Raw genomic sequence first — 17,336 nt, forward strand, 5'->3', positions numbered from 1 at the left:
TTCTGTTAAAATTTATTGTTTTTTGCATCAAACAAATCTTTTCCATTAGTTTTTACACAAATTTGCCTATTTCTCTATTTAACATCATGAGATTTTCTTAGCCTTTGCTACTTCACAGAGGTTGTGGGACTGACTGTCACTTGCATTAATTGCCTTTGTACCACTCCAGCAATGGAAAACAGCCTTCAAAAGGGGGCTTTAATTAAGCTGTAGTGTAAGCAAAAGGTTCAGTTTAAAACAAAGACTTTGATATCCGTCCAAATCCAGTCCTTGTGTTATTTATGTGGATTGGACCAATACTAAAGATACATGCAAAACTGTAGAGATAAATACCACAGACTCCAGTTATGGATCTGAATTTTGAGCAGAGCTCATCATTTACTGAAGACAAAACCTCTGAGATTGGGAGCTTCATGAAAATCAGGTGGCAGTGATCACCTGAAGCTGATGCTGTGTAAGGGGGGTAAAGCTGGTAGCTTTACCCACAGAGCAGAAGAAACAGTGTGATGGCATCAGTGTGAGCAGACCTATGTGAGATGACAGTGTTACAAGGAGTGGGACAGTGGGCACCTTCTGGTGTTTCTTGACAGCGCTCTCCCTTCCATTTTCCCTTTCAGGTGAACGCCCCTTCCACTGCAACCAATGTGGAGCTTCTTTTACCCAGAAAGGGAACCTGCTGAGGCACATCAAGTTGCACTCTGGGGAGAAGCCGTTCAAATGTCCCTTCTGCAGCTACGCTTGCCGACGGAGGGACGCCCTCACAGGACACCTCAGGACCCACTCTGGTGAGTCTGCCGTGTCTTCTTTTTCTCTTGCTGGTTCCTTTCTCAGTACTGCTAAAGCGAAGCAGGTTGTGAAAATATCTGATGGCTCCGGGGCTGCACCATCCTCTTCAGATAGCACAGCTCTGAGCTTTGGAAAAGACTCGATGTGAATCAGAAAAGTTGTGGTTCAGCCACACCTCTCCTTTTGTGTAACTGAGCTTCTCTGCTGATGCTATCACATTTCCCTTTGAATGTCTCCTTGGGTGTATCCAGACTCTGCTGGCAGATTGCTCTGACATTCTAGGCCCCAAAGTGGCTGTGAAATTCCAAAGATCAGAAAAATACATTTGTACTTTTGGAAACCTGATTTGCAGTTCATACCAATTTCTTCATCTATTAAATGCCGTATGCTGGTAGAGCTCTTACTTGCTAATCTTTCAAGATCCTCCTGATTGCATTTTTGATTCAGTTATTTCTCCTGTAGAGTTCTAATTCCTAAAGATGTGGGAGAGTTTGAGCTTTCCCTGCCTGCTTGATGCAATTGTTTTTTTTTAATAGATTTTAAAGAAATAACAGTCACGTAAGTATATGTTAGTAGTCATGTTGATAGCCCTGATGATCAGGATCAGAGTGTTTCTAAGCTCTGTATGCTACACCAAAGGGCTGCGTTCTGCCCACTTCGCTTGTTTGTGTAGATCTCCCAAGTAAGATCTTAACTTGCTGTGATTTTTATCCTCTAGGATGTTCAACTTTTATGTCCAGACCATTTATAGGAGACTGTTTTTCATTGTTGAATGAGCAGAGATAATTGGACTGGTTAGAAGTGACAGGATTACAGATGAACTTTTTTAAGGTGTTAGCAAACGTGTGACTACTGAAACATGGTGGTAGAAGTGCGGCTGCAGACAGAAACTCTGCATGTGAAAATGTCACCACGGAGCCTTCTGACTATTTATACGCATTTATTCTAAGAGTCAGCCTCACTTCAGTGGAATTTTCTGTTTTATGAGCATTAGGGTTCTGAGTTTCTATTATAGTTCCAAGAATCAGAAAGGATAAGCTATTAAATTTCTCCAGGTACACAGGAGGATGCACTGTTGCAAAAGTATTTCAGACGGAAAGCATGAGCATGGGTGCAAGCATGGGACTAGGCTGGAAGAGTATTGCCTGAGAGATGTCAGCTGAGAGGATCTGATCTGAAAGTCAAAAGGGAAAGATGTCTGTGAAACAGTGACTTGTGATTTTCACACATCTGACCGTATCAGTACTTCCAACTTGAAATTTAGTAAGAAAGAGAACACAGTGGAGATATTTAATTTAATTAAAATTAACAATTTAATTAAGAAAGGAATCGTGGCGTAACAGAACTCACATGGCATAACATTAATATTGTGGTTGAAGATTGTCATAATACGAGCGTAGATTTTTATTACCTAGATACAGCTACTGATAGCAATTATTCATTCTTCCTGTGCAAAAAGTACATGGCTCGTGTTTCTGCTTTTTACATGAAGATGAAACACAATAAAAGCTTGGGACTCGTAGCTGGGTTGGTTTTAGGCCCACAGTTGTGAACCTTGTTCATGGAGAAGATGGATAGACATTCCCAAGAGATGTAAGCTGTTTCCTATCAGCGTACTATGCAAGTGCTTTTATGATTTAATAAACTGCACATCAGAACCTTGTAGGTAGGCCTTGAAGACTACAGCAAAACTGTACACTTCATCAAGTCTGTACATTTTATGTTATTTCTGACCAGAAAAAAAAACAACAGGATATCAGGTAGATGAATTATAGACAGAAAAGACTGAAAACAATTTGAAGTGAGATTTCAATGCAGTTTTAGTTTGGTACATTTATGTCTAAACTGAGGTGAATCTGAATGTGTTTTGGTATTTGTAAAAGGAAAGCTCTTTAGATCAGTTCCTTAGTTAATATAGTTGAGAATCACATCTCCTAAGCAAGGCAAGTAATGTTATTTGGTGCTAGCTGAGAATCTGGCACATGATTTCACAAATGTAAGATGAAATTCACTTTTTTAATGTTACATATCCATTTCCTCTTTAAACAAGAGTGCCATTAATTAAAAAAAAAAGCCACCACTTTTCTTCTCAAGAATGCTTTAAGCGGTTCACTCTAAATGGAAGGCAGTATATGCAAGGAGGAAAGGAATGGAAGTCATCTTGTAACATTTTTTTTTGCTCTGAGCTAGTTTGATCTGTGATTTTGGAAGCACTTTGTGTCACTACTTAATCAGTTCCACCTCCTCAGCGCTGCTGCCAGTTAGTCCATTTTTTCCTGTTCCTAGTGCAGGGTTTTCATACAGTAAGACAGGAAAGGTGAAGAAGCAAGGAACTGTTAACATAATTTAGCAGAAGCACCTCAGAGCGGTTTGAAATGCAACTACTATTAGCTTTAAAAAAAAAAAGATTGTTGTGCTGGTTGTTTGTTGGTTTGGGGTTTTTTTTTGGCCTGATTGTTTTTTATTTTTTTGCCTTGGTAGGATTATTTGGTTTGTGCTGTTCAATATTATTTCTTTTTCCTTTCAAGTGTTTCTGAGCATTGTGACCATGTGCAGAATTGTCTCTTATTATGTGTCTCTGGGACGACTGGTTAGCACAGTATTACTTCACAACTGTAGTACTTACTGCTGTTTAACCCTAAATAATCAAGGGCTTGCAGTTATTTGCTCCTGCAGTTGTTTACCTTTTACTGACATATGCAGTTCTGATGAACTCTGTGTCTATGTTTTCCTCCCACACGCGGCTTCTTTGGTTTCAGCAATATAATGATGCCTTCAGGACAACAGTAGGATAATGCCTGGGGAGAGATTCCTGCAGAGAATTGCACTAAGAGCTGGCTTGAGCCTGACGTTCTTACAGGAGTTTTAGATGCTGTTTCCAGGATTAGCTCCGAGGTTCTACAACAGAGGTGAGACTGGAGAGGTGCCCAAGCAGGCCTTTGGGACATGAGTCTAAGGACAGGCTATAGGGGGCTGGAGCAACAGTTGGTAGCCCCTTCCTGCAGGGTGTGTGACCAGCCAGCAGGCATTGGATTTACGTTTGCTGTTTTAAAGAGGAAGACATTCAGACAAAGCTAGACCCCAATGAAAGTCACAAAGCACCTGCTGCATCACTATGAGGCATGCACATATCCTCTGTCATCTCTAGAACTGCACAACTAAACTCAGTGTTCTCTGTACTTGGAAAGATATGGCATACAACCTGATGCTCCTTTGTACTGGAAAGCCAGGCTTTGCTGAGAGGGTGTGAAAAATTACCAGTTATGTTTTGAGGTGAGTTCCTTGTGTCTAAAAGAGCCAAGTCAACCTTCTCCACTTAACACTATTTTAAACAGAGACACTTGGATATGAAAAAAGCCAAGGCTGCACTGATGAGCAATCTAGAAAAGCCCCTAGAAAACATTAGTGCATTAGTTTTCAGAGCAGGGCTTGGGTAGAAAGCAGTAAATGAGGGACAGGATCACTTGCTAAGGAGGAAACGAAAAGCAGAGTTATGTTCTCATTTAGTGGGAATCATCCATCCATCCTTTACACTAAGCAAGGGGAGGCCCTGTGGGACACCTGTTATGTGATTTGTGTAATGAAAAGACTGTCTGGTCATGCATACACATAGGAAGGCCAAATGAAGCCTTCTCAGGCATCCTTAATTCTATGACTTCACTGCTTTCCTGTCTTCGTCTTGGCAACCTCAATCACATTCCCTTACTGTGGGAGTATGTATGTGCTATTCATATATGACAGCAGCTTTACTGTTTATTTCTTCCTAAGAACTGGGTAGTCACATCATTATTTTTTCCTGTCACAAAAGCTTTTCCTCACAGTGCATTTGAAATTTGCTTCCAAGCCACTTCTTTCCTTTCTAGAAAATTATTCTTCCCTTTTCTGCTTTTTACAGATATTTGTTTCTTCTTCTCTCTCTTCTTTCCTTATTGCTGCTGCATTTCGTTACTACCCAGCTCTTTAATAGCACCGAACTAATGGTATCATATTATTTGCAAAAGAAAAGCAGTGAAGCATTTGTTTTGAAAAGGAAAGGCTTAGGCAAAAACTCCCGAAAGCACATTCTCAGCAAAGTATGTACAGTGCACAAGATATGTCTCATTAAAAAGGTAAATTCCCCTTGTACGTGGAAAGGAAGTTTAGTAACTTTCTACATCTCTGGCTTTGCAACTCTTCTTTTCCGTAAGGGCTTCTTTCTCTGCTCCTTATGTTGCCATACAAAGCATCCTACAAGAGAGCCCCAAGAGGTGTCCTGCTAGCTTGCAATTACATGGTTCTTGTCAACAGAGCCTTTTCTTAGGGAGATGGAGCAGTGATGTTTGTGCTTGTGACTGCTGAGAGGCAGAAGGGACCCAACTCTTAATTCTGACAAAATGCCCGTCCCAATGCATGTCTGGGACGGTCATCTCAGTCATCTCACCTGTGTTTGCCTCAGTCCAGCTGAAAAATTGGATGAACTGGCACACAGCTGAAAAACACAATGCTGTGCATGCAGCACTGCCTGTCAAAAGCCAGTGAGAATTACTGAGAGAGTGCCAAAGATGATGATTAAGAATAACGACGAGTCGATGTTGTAAATTGCTTTTTTCATCTCAAAGAGACTCGTACCACTTTTAACAACTCCACTCTCAAAAGACTTGGCTGAAGTCAATGCCTGCTCTGTAACCATGCTTTTAATGATGAGAACATCATAATTAGAAGAGTCTTGGGACCTGAAGGTCTCATTACACCCAGAGCTGGACTGCCTCAAGTATATCGTGAATGAGGGGAAAAGAATTTAAATGTGAGCAAGTAGGACACTATCTGAAAAATGAAGGAAGTATGTGAAGGGGAGGAGACAATATTTTGCATGCAAATCCTCATTCTGCAAATAGGTTTGCAAAAGGCATCTTCCCTCAGCTGTGATGAGCCTGTGGGCATGTCAGAGCTCTCTTTCATCAGGCAGAGCTGCTCTCTGTCTCAGTTTTTCTTACACTGATTTAGTTGAATTCAATGGAATTAATCACTTCCCCAAATCGTTTGATTTTCCTATCAGATCCCAGCTTCTAACCTGCTGTTAGCACGTGCACAATACCGAAGCAGCTCTGCTTTCTCATCAGTGCTTCCGGTACCTTTCCCTCTGTGTTGTAGTCTCTAAAATCCCAAGTATTCCGCTTTCCATATTGTTTGTGTGTGCAACATTGGAAGTTAAGCAGATCAGAATGTATACAAGGGCAGGGGTTTGCTATATATGGCCTTTTATCTCCAAGCTTAATCCTATGCAGAGCCAACTTGTATCCATGCTTCGCTAAGCCTGGACCTGGTCCTTGAAACGCTGGAGTCACTTTCACCTCCAGAGCCCTACTGTGTCAAGTGTAAGCTACACGAAATGATCATCTTTCACATGCTCAGAATTATCTTGGCATAGAAAAAGCTTAGTATGACCAAGCTTCTGCAACGCACATTATCAATGAGAAACCCTCTTTGATTTAAAGATGCTGTAAGATTATGATCTTTCCAGAAAAAGTACACTTGGTTTTTATGTTCAGGGGGAACTTGCGAAAAGATAAGTTTCCACCCAAAGCAAGAAGCTTTTTTTTTTTGCTTGTCAGACCTCTAAAAGTCTTGAAGATTCCCTCTTATCTGCAGCAGTTATGAATCAGTCTTTGACTGTTCAACCCAAAAGATCTGTTTCTTATAGATAAGACAGAGAAATAGGAGAAGTGGTCCTGCCAAGTACGGGTAAATGTGCTGTGTACCAGCCTCATGAATCTCCCTTAGCAATGGATACCAGCTTTTCTCAGTCTGTTTTTTTCCTTCCTCACTAGGGTGTGCAATTGAGATGATGGGAGCAGACGTTGTACAGCTCCCTGCTTCTTCAGTATGTAAGTGGGAGTGCCCTGTCCCTTTTAGTGCTTTGGGGCTGCTTTGTAAGTTGATTAGAGAAAGGCTTACCCCATCTGCTAGCAATGAGGCATACCAGTTCAGAGGAATACAGTTGCTTTTTATGTCAGTTCTCAGCCAGATTAGTAGATGCTGTCTTGTGCCTCCTGCTATAACCTGGTGGAGCATAGCCTTGTTAGGTCTCCGCCAGCAGCAGGACTACCAGCCAGGCCTTTCTTATCAGCAAAGAGAAGTGGGAAGAGAAGATCTGGAGGGAGAGGTTGCAGTGTCTCCTCCTTTCCCCGATCAACCTAGTTTCCTTTTCTTAGTGAGCCAGGGTAGCAGTCTCAGTGTTTGGTATCAGGTCAGGTCTCTGGATCCGTGGCAAGAAAGAGTTTTGTGTTAAGGCAGGGAGGTCTTGCATCCCAAAATGGGAAAGGAAATGGAATAGTAGTGCCTCCAGTGCTGCAAATTCACCACCAAGAAAAGTTTCCTAGGGCAGATTTCCATTCTGCACTGCAGAAAACTGCTCACAAGGAGAGGACAGGGTGTCTTTTGCCCTTTTCTTCAGACTTCCTGGATCTTCTCTCACTGCTCAGACAGCACCATAGTAGTCAGGGGTGTCAAGGTCCTTGTTTAGACATCTTCAGTATAGTGTAAGATTCACCTGGAATCATCTGTCATTGGTATTGACTTGTTCCCCCATACTTTGTATGTAATGCCAGCACTAAGATGCGTGTGTTTGGTACAGGGCTTCTGAAGCCCAGATTTGTGCCTGTTTTCTGTCTGCTCTCCGTGTTAGCAGCTCACGTCCTTCTCACGAGACAGGCCAGCCTGATTAAGTGCTCTTCTGTGCTCTGGAGAGAAAATGGACCCTTTTCCACTGCGAGTTTATGCCAATCATCTTGCTTTGCAGAAGCAAACGCGATGGTGACTTTTTCTTTCCTCCAGGCTTTTGTTGTGCCACAGTGCTGCATGTGGGCTTTTGCTAGCATCAAAAAAGCAGATGAATACGATAGCAGCAGTCTTAAGTGGCGTGCCTAACCTGTTCTTTAAACATCCAGAGAAGCTGTTTCTATTGCTTCCCTAGGGAGATGATTCCACTTCCCATCTGCTTTTTACAACTGACTCTCATCTTGATACTTAACCTAAACTACCATTTCTTTTGCTGCAAATTATTGCTTTTCCTAACACCATTTTCTGTGTCTGAATAATTCCTGTACTCAGTTTGCACCGTGACAACATTTATAGTCTGCAGTCATCTGTCCAGTGCTGATTTTGTTCTAGACTGTTTTTATCTTCCCATCACTCATCTTTTTTGATTTCTAATTGTGAATTTTGACTACTCTCCTGTGAGGGACCTAAATTGTGAAATGACTGTACTTTCTGGATACAAACTAGTAGAGATGCAGTCCCCTTAACCTCATCTCTGCCTCAGTCGCCTATCGGTGAAATAAAAATAAGACCACTTATCAACCTTGTCGTGATGGAGAGAGCGCGGGATGCACAGATTATTACAAGGTACAGGCATACTGCTGCAATGAAGGGCATGTCAGTACCTAGCAGAGTGTTCCATTGCTTCTGGTGACCCTGCCGCATAGCATTGTGTATTATCTCCCCAGTTTTACGTATCCTTTGTTCAACGATGAAATGAGATAATTACAAAGTGGAAGGAATAATAACTTTATATCGTTACCATAACCACTGAGGTATTATACCCTGATACCTGTGTGATTATCTTAGACACAATAGCGAGGTGATTATTAATAATACTAAAGGACTTACTACTTAGCCTGCAATTTTTGCATCTTGTTTCCTTTATGAACACTATCTGTTTCATCAGCCCAGAGCCTGTGTGAAGTGGGTATGTGTTGTTGCCTTGCTTTTCAGTGAAGGGAAAATGAAATAGGAAAAAGCCCTAGGAGACTCAATTTGCAAACTCAGGTACCTAACTACCAAGGTAGCTTAATTTAAGTTACTTGTCTTTATGCACCACAGATACGATGGGTAACCTGTCAGGTGAGAGTCTAATAGCTTAGATGTTTAAAGGTATGTAGTCCATTTGTTCCTTTAAAGTCAACCTACAGATGCCTCTTTTGGCCTTATTTTCCTTGTAGTCAGGGTTTATTACACAAACCCACTATTTGTATGCTCAGGTTGGCACGCGGATGTACAAATCAGGAATCAAGGGGCAGCTGCAAATGCAGGCATCGCACAGGCAACCTTCAGTCTTCGGATGTCGCTTGGCATAACTGTTAGCTTGAGGGGCGCAGTGCAGTGAACTGGGAGTCCTCCTGTTTCACAGGCAGCCTTGTGAAGTAGCTGCAGCTGTTTTTGCAGAGCAGAGGTCCGAGATGCGACAGCTCTCTTGTGCACTTGAGGTGGAAATGAAGTTTTGACTCTTCAAAGCCGCATCTCCACAAAACCAAGACCACTTCATGCACATACTTTGCTTGAGCAGCAAAATGCCTGCCCTAAGGAAGAAAAAATTGTTGTTTTTTTTCTTTCCCTTGAGAAAATTATTGTTGAGGACAAAAAGCTTTTGCATGTTGCCTGTGAGGAAAGGAAGTGCAGCATTTGGAACCAGCCTTTGTCTGTTGTTGGAGGAGCCCGTGATGCCTTTCAGCATAAGAAAGTTAAAGCTTGGAATCAAATGTGGGTTTGAGGTCATCTTTCATCGCTATCTTTGAGTTGCTTTACGGGGCTGCGTAAAATGGAGAACTGCCACTGACGTTTTTGGTAGCATATGAGTGCTTTAAGGGGTAAGGGAGGTAGTTTTGCTGTCTGGAAAGAAAGCCGAGAGAAGTTAAAGGTGGTGGGCTGGGGGTAGGCGTGTAAACTGGCTGACACCACGCCATAGCAGAGCTGGAGAAAACCACAGCTGATCTGTTCTCCTGAGCTCTCAGCAACCTGTAATTATGAATTGGCTTACAGCGAGATATTGATGGATATCACTTGAGAAGGAAAATAAGAATGTCGAGACTTTTTTTTATAGTGAACCGGTACTGAACTCTGCATGACTCTCCTCCTATTTATAACCCTGTATGAAGTTCAAGGAAACCTGTCCTGGAGGTTTCCCATGAGAGGGAACTGTGTTTTTACCTGACTAAAGCTCTCTGGATATTTTCCCATTTTTTATTTGATCTAAGTGTGAACTTTCTCCACCCTCTGCCCCTCCTTCCTTTCTGGAGTAGTTAGCGAGGCCGATTACAAGGAGGATTACACAAGAGATGCCAGTTGCACACAAGTTTTGCATAACTGTGCTGTTTTGATTTCAGACAGGGTGCCCCAAGTTCCCTCTTTGCTTTGCAACAGAGAGATGAGATCTCTATCTTCATTCCTGAAGCTGGAGAAATGCAGCTGAGGCCCTGCTTATTGAAACATTGACAAAGAGCACCTGGCTGGGGCACTCCCCAGTCACACAGTTATCTGTGTGCTGCACTGCACTGCCCTTTGGGAAAGCCTGTGCCTTAACCTTGCTCCTTTTGTTCACGTTAAGTGTACAAGAGTGTGTGAGCAGTTCGTGGGGCTCTGTTGGTCAGCAGGAGCTTTGGGGTCAGGCTGCTGGGATGCTGCTGTCCTGAGACTCCTGCCTGGAGAGCCAGCTGCTCAGGGTAGAGGATGGAGGACTGTGCTCCTTCCATTCCCTTTGGGGGAGTTCAGGCCAGCCTGAATGCCCTCATGCGCCCTGGAAAAGGCTGAGGGCCAAGCCTGTGGTAAGGATCCTGATGAGGGAATTAAGGCAAGCTCAGTTCCTAGTGCTGATTTTGGGCCCAGTTCATGTTGGCTCTTACCTTCAAAAGCACTGAGATCTGCTTGATTTCAGTTAGAATTATGGGCTGTGTATGCCTTTTGACAGTATGGGCCTTAGCCTGTCTGTGTTGCAATTCTTAGTGCTGGAAAATAGCTATTTTCTTGCTCCTACTTCTTCTCGGTTAGGAGTGGAAGCCTGGAAAAGCACAGTCTTTCCCCCCGACAGCCGATCAGGACCTGAGCTGTTCTGATATGCATGGGACAGAGCAGCTCTTATAGACAGGCAGAGCCCTTTAAGGGCTTGGAGCTATTCCTAGTAAATAAATCACACATAAAGGATGCAGTGGTGAGAAACTGATGATGAAATTTTTATATAGAAAAGCGACACGGGCCATAGACTCTCTCTCACTTGGATACCCTTCAGCTGCATGCGCTTTGCTGGTCTCCTTGGAGACAGTGGCTTGTCTAAGAGCAGCTAGCTTTGGCCAGGAAAGGCTGACACTTGTGCTTTGTGGGCTGGAGCTGTGCTGCTGGGTTTTCAGCAGCCGTAGAGGCATGATTCAATAACAGCAGTTCTGTACAAGATTATTGAGTGAGCATCTTTCTCTTGTACCTCTCTGCGGACACCAATCGAATCCCCGAAGCAAAAGACAGCTTTGAAAATCATCGAGGAGAGTCCAGCAACCTCCGTCCCTTGGCAATCGTAAACGTTTGTGAAATTCTCCCTCCTTTTTCCTTCTTCCTTAGAGCTGAGTCAGCTGGGCTGGCATGTCTGGAACTCAGTGGCACTGCGAGCCGGCAGGCTGCCAGCTGCATTACACACCGCATCCACAGGAACACGTCACTCCCCCCCCTCACGCTCTCTTTTTTTTTCCCCTTTGCAATCTCCACGCTCTCCCTTTTATTTTTCCTTGTTGATCCGTGTAGGTGAGTCAGAGAAACCTGCTCATCCACAACCTGTTCCTTCTTGCCAAATCCTGGAGCAGCACTCCTAGCTTGTATTAGGTGTCAGGTATAGGTTATGAAAACTAAACCTGATATAGGCTGTATGCTGGATGCAGAGCACATGCTGTAAATGAAAATTAAATGCACGGTAAATGTGCCACTTAAAATGTGTTCCTAATAGAGTGATGTCTTTTGTAGGAGGCACATTATTCTGTGATTCATATGTAATATTAGTTTTCTTCCTATAAAACACCAGGATGGAGCAGGGAAATGATTTAAGGCATAAGTAAAAGCACATTCAGGGAGAGACATCTCAACGCCAGTGGATTTTAAAACAACAGGAAAGCAGAAGATTTCCAGTAGGAAAATAGGTTGTGCGCAAACGTGTTTTTGAACTGTGCTTTTGATAACAATTGTAGTTGTACCAGTCTGAAGACGCTGCATTCATGTTGGCAGAATTGATAAGTGTCTGACTCCAGGAATTAAAAAAAAGAGCCACATTGTGGATCTGAATACTCCAGGTTATAAATGCTAACAAATGAGGACAGCGAAAAGTGATAAATTGGCCTTTCTGTTCACCTAAAGGTGTTTTTCTTCTAACCGAGGAAGGGAGGAAACATGTAAGCTAATCTTTCCCTATGGTCATCTGACTCCAGGAGCTGGAAGCTGAAGGAAGTCATGGTACCACTGCTTGCTAAGGGGAGAAGTGCATGTGTTTCTAGCACTGTAGGATCGGATCTGTCTGAATATCCATAGCTGCATTACTGGAGAGCAGCATGAAAGGGTGGATTGTTGGCATGCTTTCGAAATGAGCGGCTTCATTCCAACAAAAAATAGATCATCCACCAGAAAATGTGCTTTGTTTGACTTCTACATTCTAAAGTAAAATGTCCACAGCAGCTGTACTGTGAAAAATGTATCCATTATATTTCTATCATTAGTGTTCTGCAAACGGTGAGTTTGGCTCAAGGGCTCAAGAGGAGCCAAATTCAAGAGACTGCAAGTACAGGTCTGGTTCAGAAGCACAAAATCAGCTTTAATCGGCGTAAATTCCAGGCTGAATTAGAGCTGGCTGGTAAATGATCACAAGGATACGATTGGACCGTTGGTGAAGAGGTGGGAAAGGGCCGTTTTGTGTCAAGTAACACAGAACTCAGAGAGAGAGGCGGGGGGGGGGGAGGGTGGCAGTGTTTTCTGCCCAAGTTCAAGCCCAAGACGAAAAGACAAGAAAGCTTTGCAGCCCCCACCACATTCTGCAATGGATGCGCCAATTTATTTCTTTATTTGTTCTTCTCCCAGGTACTGTGAAGTAAGAACTGTTTCACACCTTTCTGCTTCAGACTTCTCATCAAAATCACCAGTTTGAATAGTAGATGAAGGGCTTCACTGTGATTTTTTTTTTTCTCTCATCAAGGAATGCAGTTAAATGTACTCAGAGTTTCCTAAACTCTCTGCTTTTACAGGAAACCTTTTAAACATATTTCTGGGTGTTTAGAGAGCTGTCTCGTGTTTTCCAGCTTTTCTCTCTTTTAGCCCAAGTAGATGCTTTTCTTTCCTGTGTTGTGTTGTTGGTTTTTTTTTCACTTTCTTTTGGTTTAATTTCACACCCATATTTAATGTCCTTTCATTTTGTCTGCCTTTCTTTCAGCCAGGATACACTTTCTGAAACTATCCAGAGCTTGTATTGCAAAACGAATTGCACCAATAAAAGAAACACCCTAAAATCCCAAATCATTGCTCCCTCCTCCCCCCTCCCTTCTCATTGTTTCAACTGACCAAACCTAAAAAAGCTCAAAGGAACTGCAAGCGCTCTGGCAATGTCATTATTTGTTTTCTGTTCTACAAGAAAATCGAGGGAAGATATTGAGACTAACAGGAATTGCTGGATTTTACTACCTGAAAGAGATTAATGTAACCTCAGTGTCAGACAGAGATACTTGATATGTATGGGCTTGCACTAGAATAGAAGTCGACCAGAAGCCTGGGTTCATTTCTCCAAGATGATCCCTTTGTCCTCTGCTAGACAGTTTTCATGTTAATATTTGTTTTGCTGAGAATTGTTCTCAAAAACTTATCCTGATTCTTTCCCCCCTGCTATAAATGCTGTGTCTGCCTTGGAATATGGAGCAGTAAATACCAACAAGCGGCAGCATGATTCCAGATCTTTGGTGGTGCAAGACATGGTGGGACAGGAGGCATCTATCCAGCTCTTGTGGTGTTGGATTCCTTTGCTTGAATGAAGCTGCAGTAAGTGCGGTGTGCTGACAAGAGCAGTGAACTAGGGGAGCCTATTCAGCAGTAGGCAGCAGGCTTTAGTAGGCAGTCTGCTTATTTCCTTGTCTCACCCTTATTTCAAGCTCTTCTGTAATCCAGTGGTAACATCTATGTCAGGCGTGTTGGCAGAGAACAACATATGTGAGAGGAGTCAGTCCTCATCTGACATCTGTGCAAGAGATGACAAAACCCATGCTTGGACAGCAGGTATTTACGAGACTAACACAGTGGCACAGACCATGTTTTTTCTTGGGCAGGAGGGAAAGTATGAGTAGAAATTTTCATGTCCCAAAGGAGCCCATTAGTTTTACTGCCTGACCTGTTTTTGGAAGCAAGGTTTGCTTCATTGCTGGCCTTGATCAAAATAAGTGAAAACTCCCAGCTCCAGTGGTTGGGAAAAGCTCAGGAACTGTCAACATTATTTCTTCCTTCTTGCTATTATCTTTATGACAGCTTGCTGCTAATAGTCTGCTTCCAAAACTCTGTTTATGGCGTTGACAAGAAAAGAGAAAATTTACTTAAGTAAGGGGAACTGGAGCTCGTTCATCAAATCTCCTAATAGCAGACACAAAACAGGAAAGAGGTCAGGTGCAAAAAGAAATAGGCTTTTCCCATGCAGCAGTGTACACGCAGAACTCATTGCCATGGGATGAGAAGGAATGATGGAGAGCTAAGGGCTTGTTTGGTGTTTTTGTGCAGGAAAAATAAAACTATTTTGTACTATAGTGAAAGTTAAATGTCAGGCATTCCCTTCCCCTTTATTTAGATAGTATAAAATAACTGGTAACACTACGTTTGGCACCGCATGCTTGAATTCAAAGGTTCTGTTGACTTTATAATGAAATGCTAAAGGGCTCCTGCAAGATATGCAAAGGGACCGCGCTTGGAATAACTGAACTGTAAGCAGCTGATGTAAACTGGCTTCGGGGAATTACTTCCATTTACCCTGCCTGTGAATCTGGCCCAACGTCTGTGCTTGTTTTACCCAAAGGGGAAAAAAAAGGAAGAGAAGGAAAAAAAAAATACAAACAAAAGCTTCTCAAGGGAGTGTTTGTCCAGCAGCATTCCTGCTGTGAGCTGAGGTATCCACACCCTGTGCTGGGCTGTGAGCTGCTCCTCTCCCCCCCAGAGCCTGTCGCTACTGGTATTACTCCCACTGAAGTGTGGGTTCCCTCCTGCTCTTAGCTGTGCCACTGAGCAGGCAGGGATGAGCAGAAGAACAGCAGAGCCACCTAAAAGTGTTTTTGTTGTTCTCTTTGCTGTGCTCTTGGAGCAGGTTTAAACTTAAGAGGGTATTTTGGAAGGTTTGTTACATAAATCGATGAATGCTCCACGTATCAAGTCGACTTTAATATCATGTTAAAGGTCTGAAGTGGAGTGGAAAGTACAGAGCTAGTAAATGCAGTTAAGATTTAACCTCCATCCTGCTTCCACCCAGTTCCAGGTATAGAGATGGCACTGCAGGAGGAGATTCCTGTCCAGAGCAGACCACTGGACTACAGCAGTGAGCTCCTGTATATGTCGCAGGACCTCTTACCCTCTACAAGTGAGTTGCAGTAAGCTGAGTTGCTTTTAAGCTGGCAAAGTGATAAAAACACCCAGTTATTTGTACTCTTCCTCCTGGTTTTTGTTAGTTTATCTCACCACCACGGCACTATTTAAACACGTGTTTCTTTTTAAAAGCGTTTAACCATTTCAGAGTCCTTGTAAAATTGTTGAGACGCCCCTGCTAAGTGCCAGGGGTGCGTGGAAGGACTGGGACACGTTGGTATGGCACAAGGACACTGGGCTCACAGCACAAGTGCAGAACATCTGCACTGAGACCTCTGAATGAAGGGGAGATCTGAGAGCTCTGTTGCCATTAATACCAACTGAAGTGAGTGGCAGCTCCTTTCTGCTGGCTTCGAAGCTCTTATTTTGAAGGTAAAAGAGTGAAGTCAAGAGAAATATGTGATGAGAGCTTTTGTCTGTTGCAATACAAGTTTTATGGGACATGAATTCAGAGCAAGTAACCAGGGTTTTTCCCCTTTTCAGAAACAAGTACAATGTTGGTGTCCTTTACCTGCATTTTACTTGATTTTCTATTTCATTTATTAGCATGGATTCACTTAGACAAATAGATTTTTATTTTTTTTTCCATTTTCATACATTGTTCCACACAGATGCAGCATCCAAACCTGCATAGGAACCTGTTTGTTGTCTGTGCTCCAAAGAAAGAAATCGGCATGCAAACTTCTTGCTTTTCTATTCTTTATTTATTTAATGAGTGCTGAGAGACTGAGACAGGATGGTTTGGTCTGCATGGTTAGGGAGATTTCAGTAATTGTATGATTGTGCCAGTGAGACAGGAGTTTGTTTGTTTGTTAAGCTTCTGGCACAAAAACTACTGCCTACTTATTTATAACCCTTGTGGCAGATTGGAACATTGTTTTATCTGTAAAACTGTGCGGATCAGTTAATAAATAAACACAATCTGATGAATCAGATTAAACAGCAGAGCCAATAACTGCTAGAAGCTGTGAGATAAATCACAGTGAGCTACTAAAAGAATAAAAAGCTGCAGGCAGTACCTGAAGGTACAAATAAGGATCCCAGTTCTGTAGCTGTTGTACTCTTGATTTACACTGCACTCTGGCCTGTGTGCATTATATACAAAGGTGTAGTCACTTGGAATTTTGCACTGAGGAATATATTTGCTTGTCCTAACTGTGTGCACGCATGCATTTGTTGCATGGATGAAGTCCTTGGAGCTTATATACCATCTATTGAACACCACTTGCCACAGAAGGAAGGGCTGAGTGTCGGAAGCATAGCACTGCTCTGCTAGATGCTTGTTGTATGGCACCATAAACAACTGGCAGGTAGATGCAGGTGTCAGCCAGCTGTTTTGTGCTCTGGAGGTATGTATTGGAAAGACAGATGTGCCTAGAAAACAAAGGGTATGTAGGTGTTTTGCTGTTGTTTTGCTGTTTTTTTACTGCGTGCTGATGTGCTACAAGCATATAGGGGTGTTTTGCTACTAGCTGGCTAGGGCTGCTCTAATAGTACAGGGTAGCTGTTGACAGAAATAACCTTCCATTGACTGCTGCTGTGCAAAAAGGGCGAAAGGCATTTCATTTGCAGGGAGGTTTGCAATATCGTGAACAGCTTTATATGTATTGATAGGCAATTGATTATCTGTACTAAGAGGCAGTGGGCTCTGAGGTCGTAAGGTGAGTCAAGTGAACTATCCCTGTAGTTGTCCTGCTGTATTTTGAGTCCACCGAGGATCTTAAAGAGCCCGGAAACATCTGGAAGCACAGACCTATCTGGCTGGTCTCTCCTCTCTTGCATGACCTGGTAAACCTATCTGTTCCCACAACCTCATAAACTCTAGTATTTGGCCTAAAAGATGAAAAAATGAGACATCAGAACCTCATGAGGTCCACAGCGATCCCTGCGTTTCTGTCAGAGGTCAGTTGTTAAGGAGAAAACCTGCACTTTCCTCTTTCTAAAAGTAAGAAAAAGCAAAACGTATAGTTTGATCTTCTCCAGCTCTTGGAGGTGGCAAAGAGCTTATTAGCAAGAAGGCCTTTTATTTTAGAGCTGTGTTAAAAGTCCAGTGGTAGAGCAGAGTACTTCTGTATTAATCTGCTACTCCAGTGCAGAAACATTGGCACGTACTCCAGGTGTTGCTGCTCCTGTCAGAACTGACAAGCATTAAAAGATTACAGCAA

At 42.8% G+C, this 17,336-nt stretch overlaps 1 protein-coding gene across 8 annotated transcripts in view; it reads left to right on the forward strand.

Annotated features, from left to right (window-relative positions):
• IKZF2 (IKAROS family zinc finger 2) overlaps positions 1 to 17,336 on the forward strand; it is a 109,922-nt gene that overhangs the window by 65,895 nt on the left and 26,691 nt on the right. For 7 of the 8 annotated variants that reach the window (XM_072341533.1, XM_072341527.1, XM_072341530.1 and 4 more), the window contains one exon: positions 618 to 785. In XM_072341533.1, coding sequence (XP_072197634.1) covers positions 618 to 785 — 168 coding nt within the window. Of the gene's footprint in view, positions 1 to 617; positions 786 to 15,058; positions 15,167 to 17,336 lie in introns of all 8 variants that reach the window. The other variant, XM_072341535.1, reaches the window with a different exon arrangement.

The sequence above is a fragment of the Excalfactoria chinensis genome, chromosome 7 (genome assembly GCF_039878825.1).
Source record: "Excalfactoria chinensis isolate bCotChi1 chromosome 7, bCotChi1.hap2, whole genome shotgun sequence".
Taxonomy (NCBI): Eukaryota; Metazoa; Chordata; class Aves; order Galliformes; family Phasianidae; genus Excalfactoria; species Excalfactoria chinensis.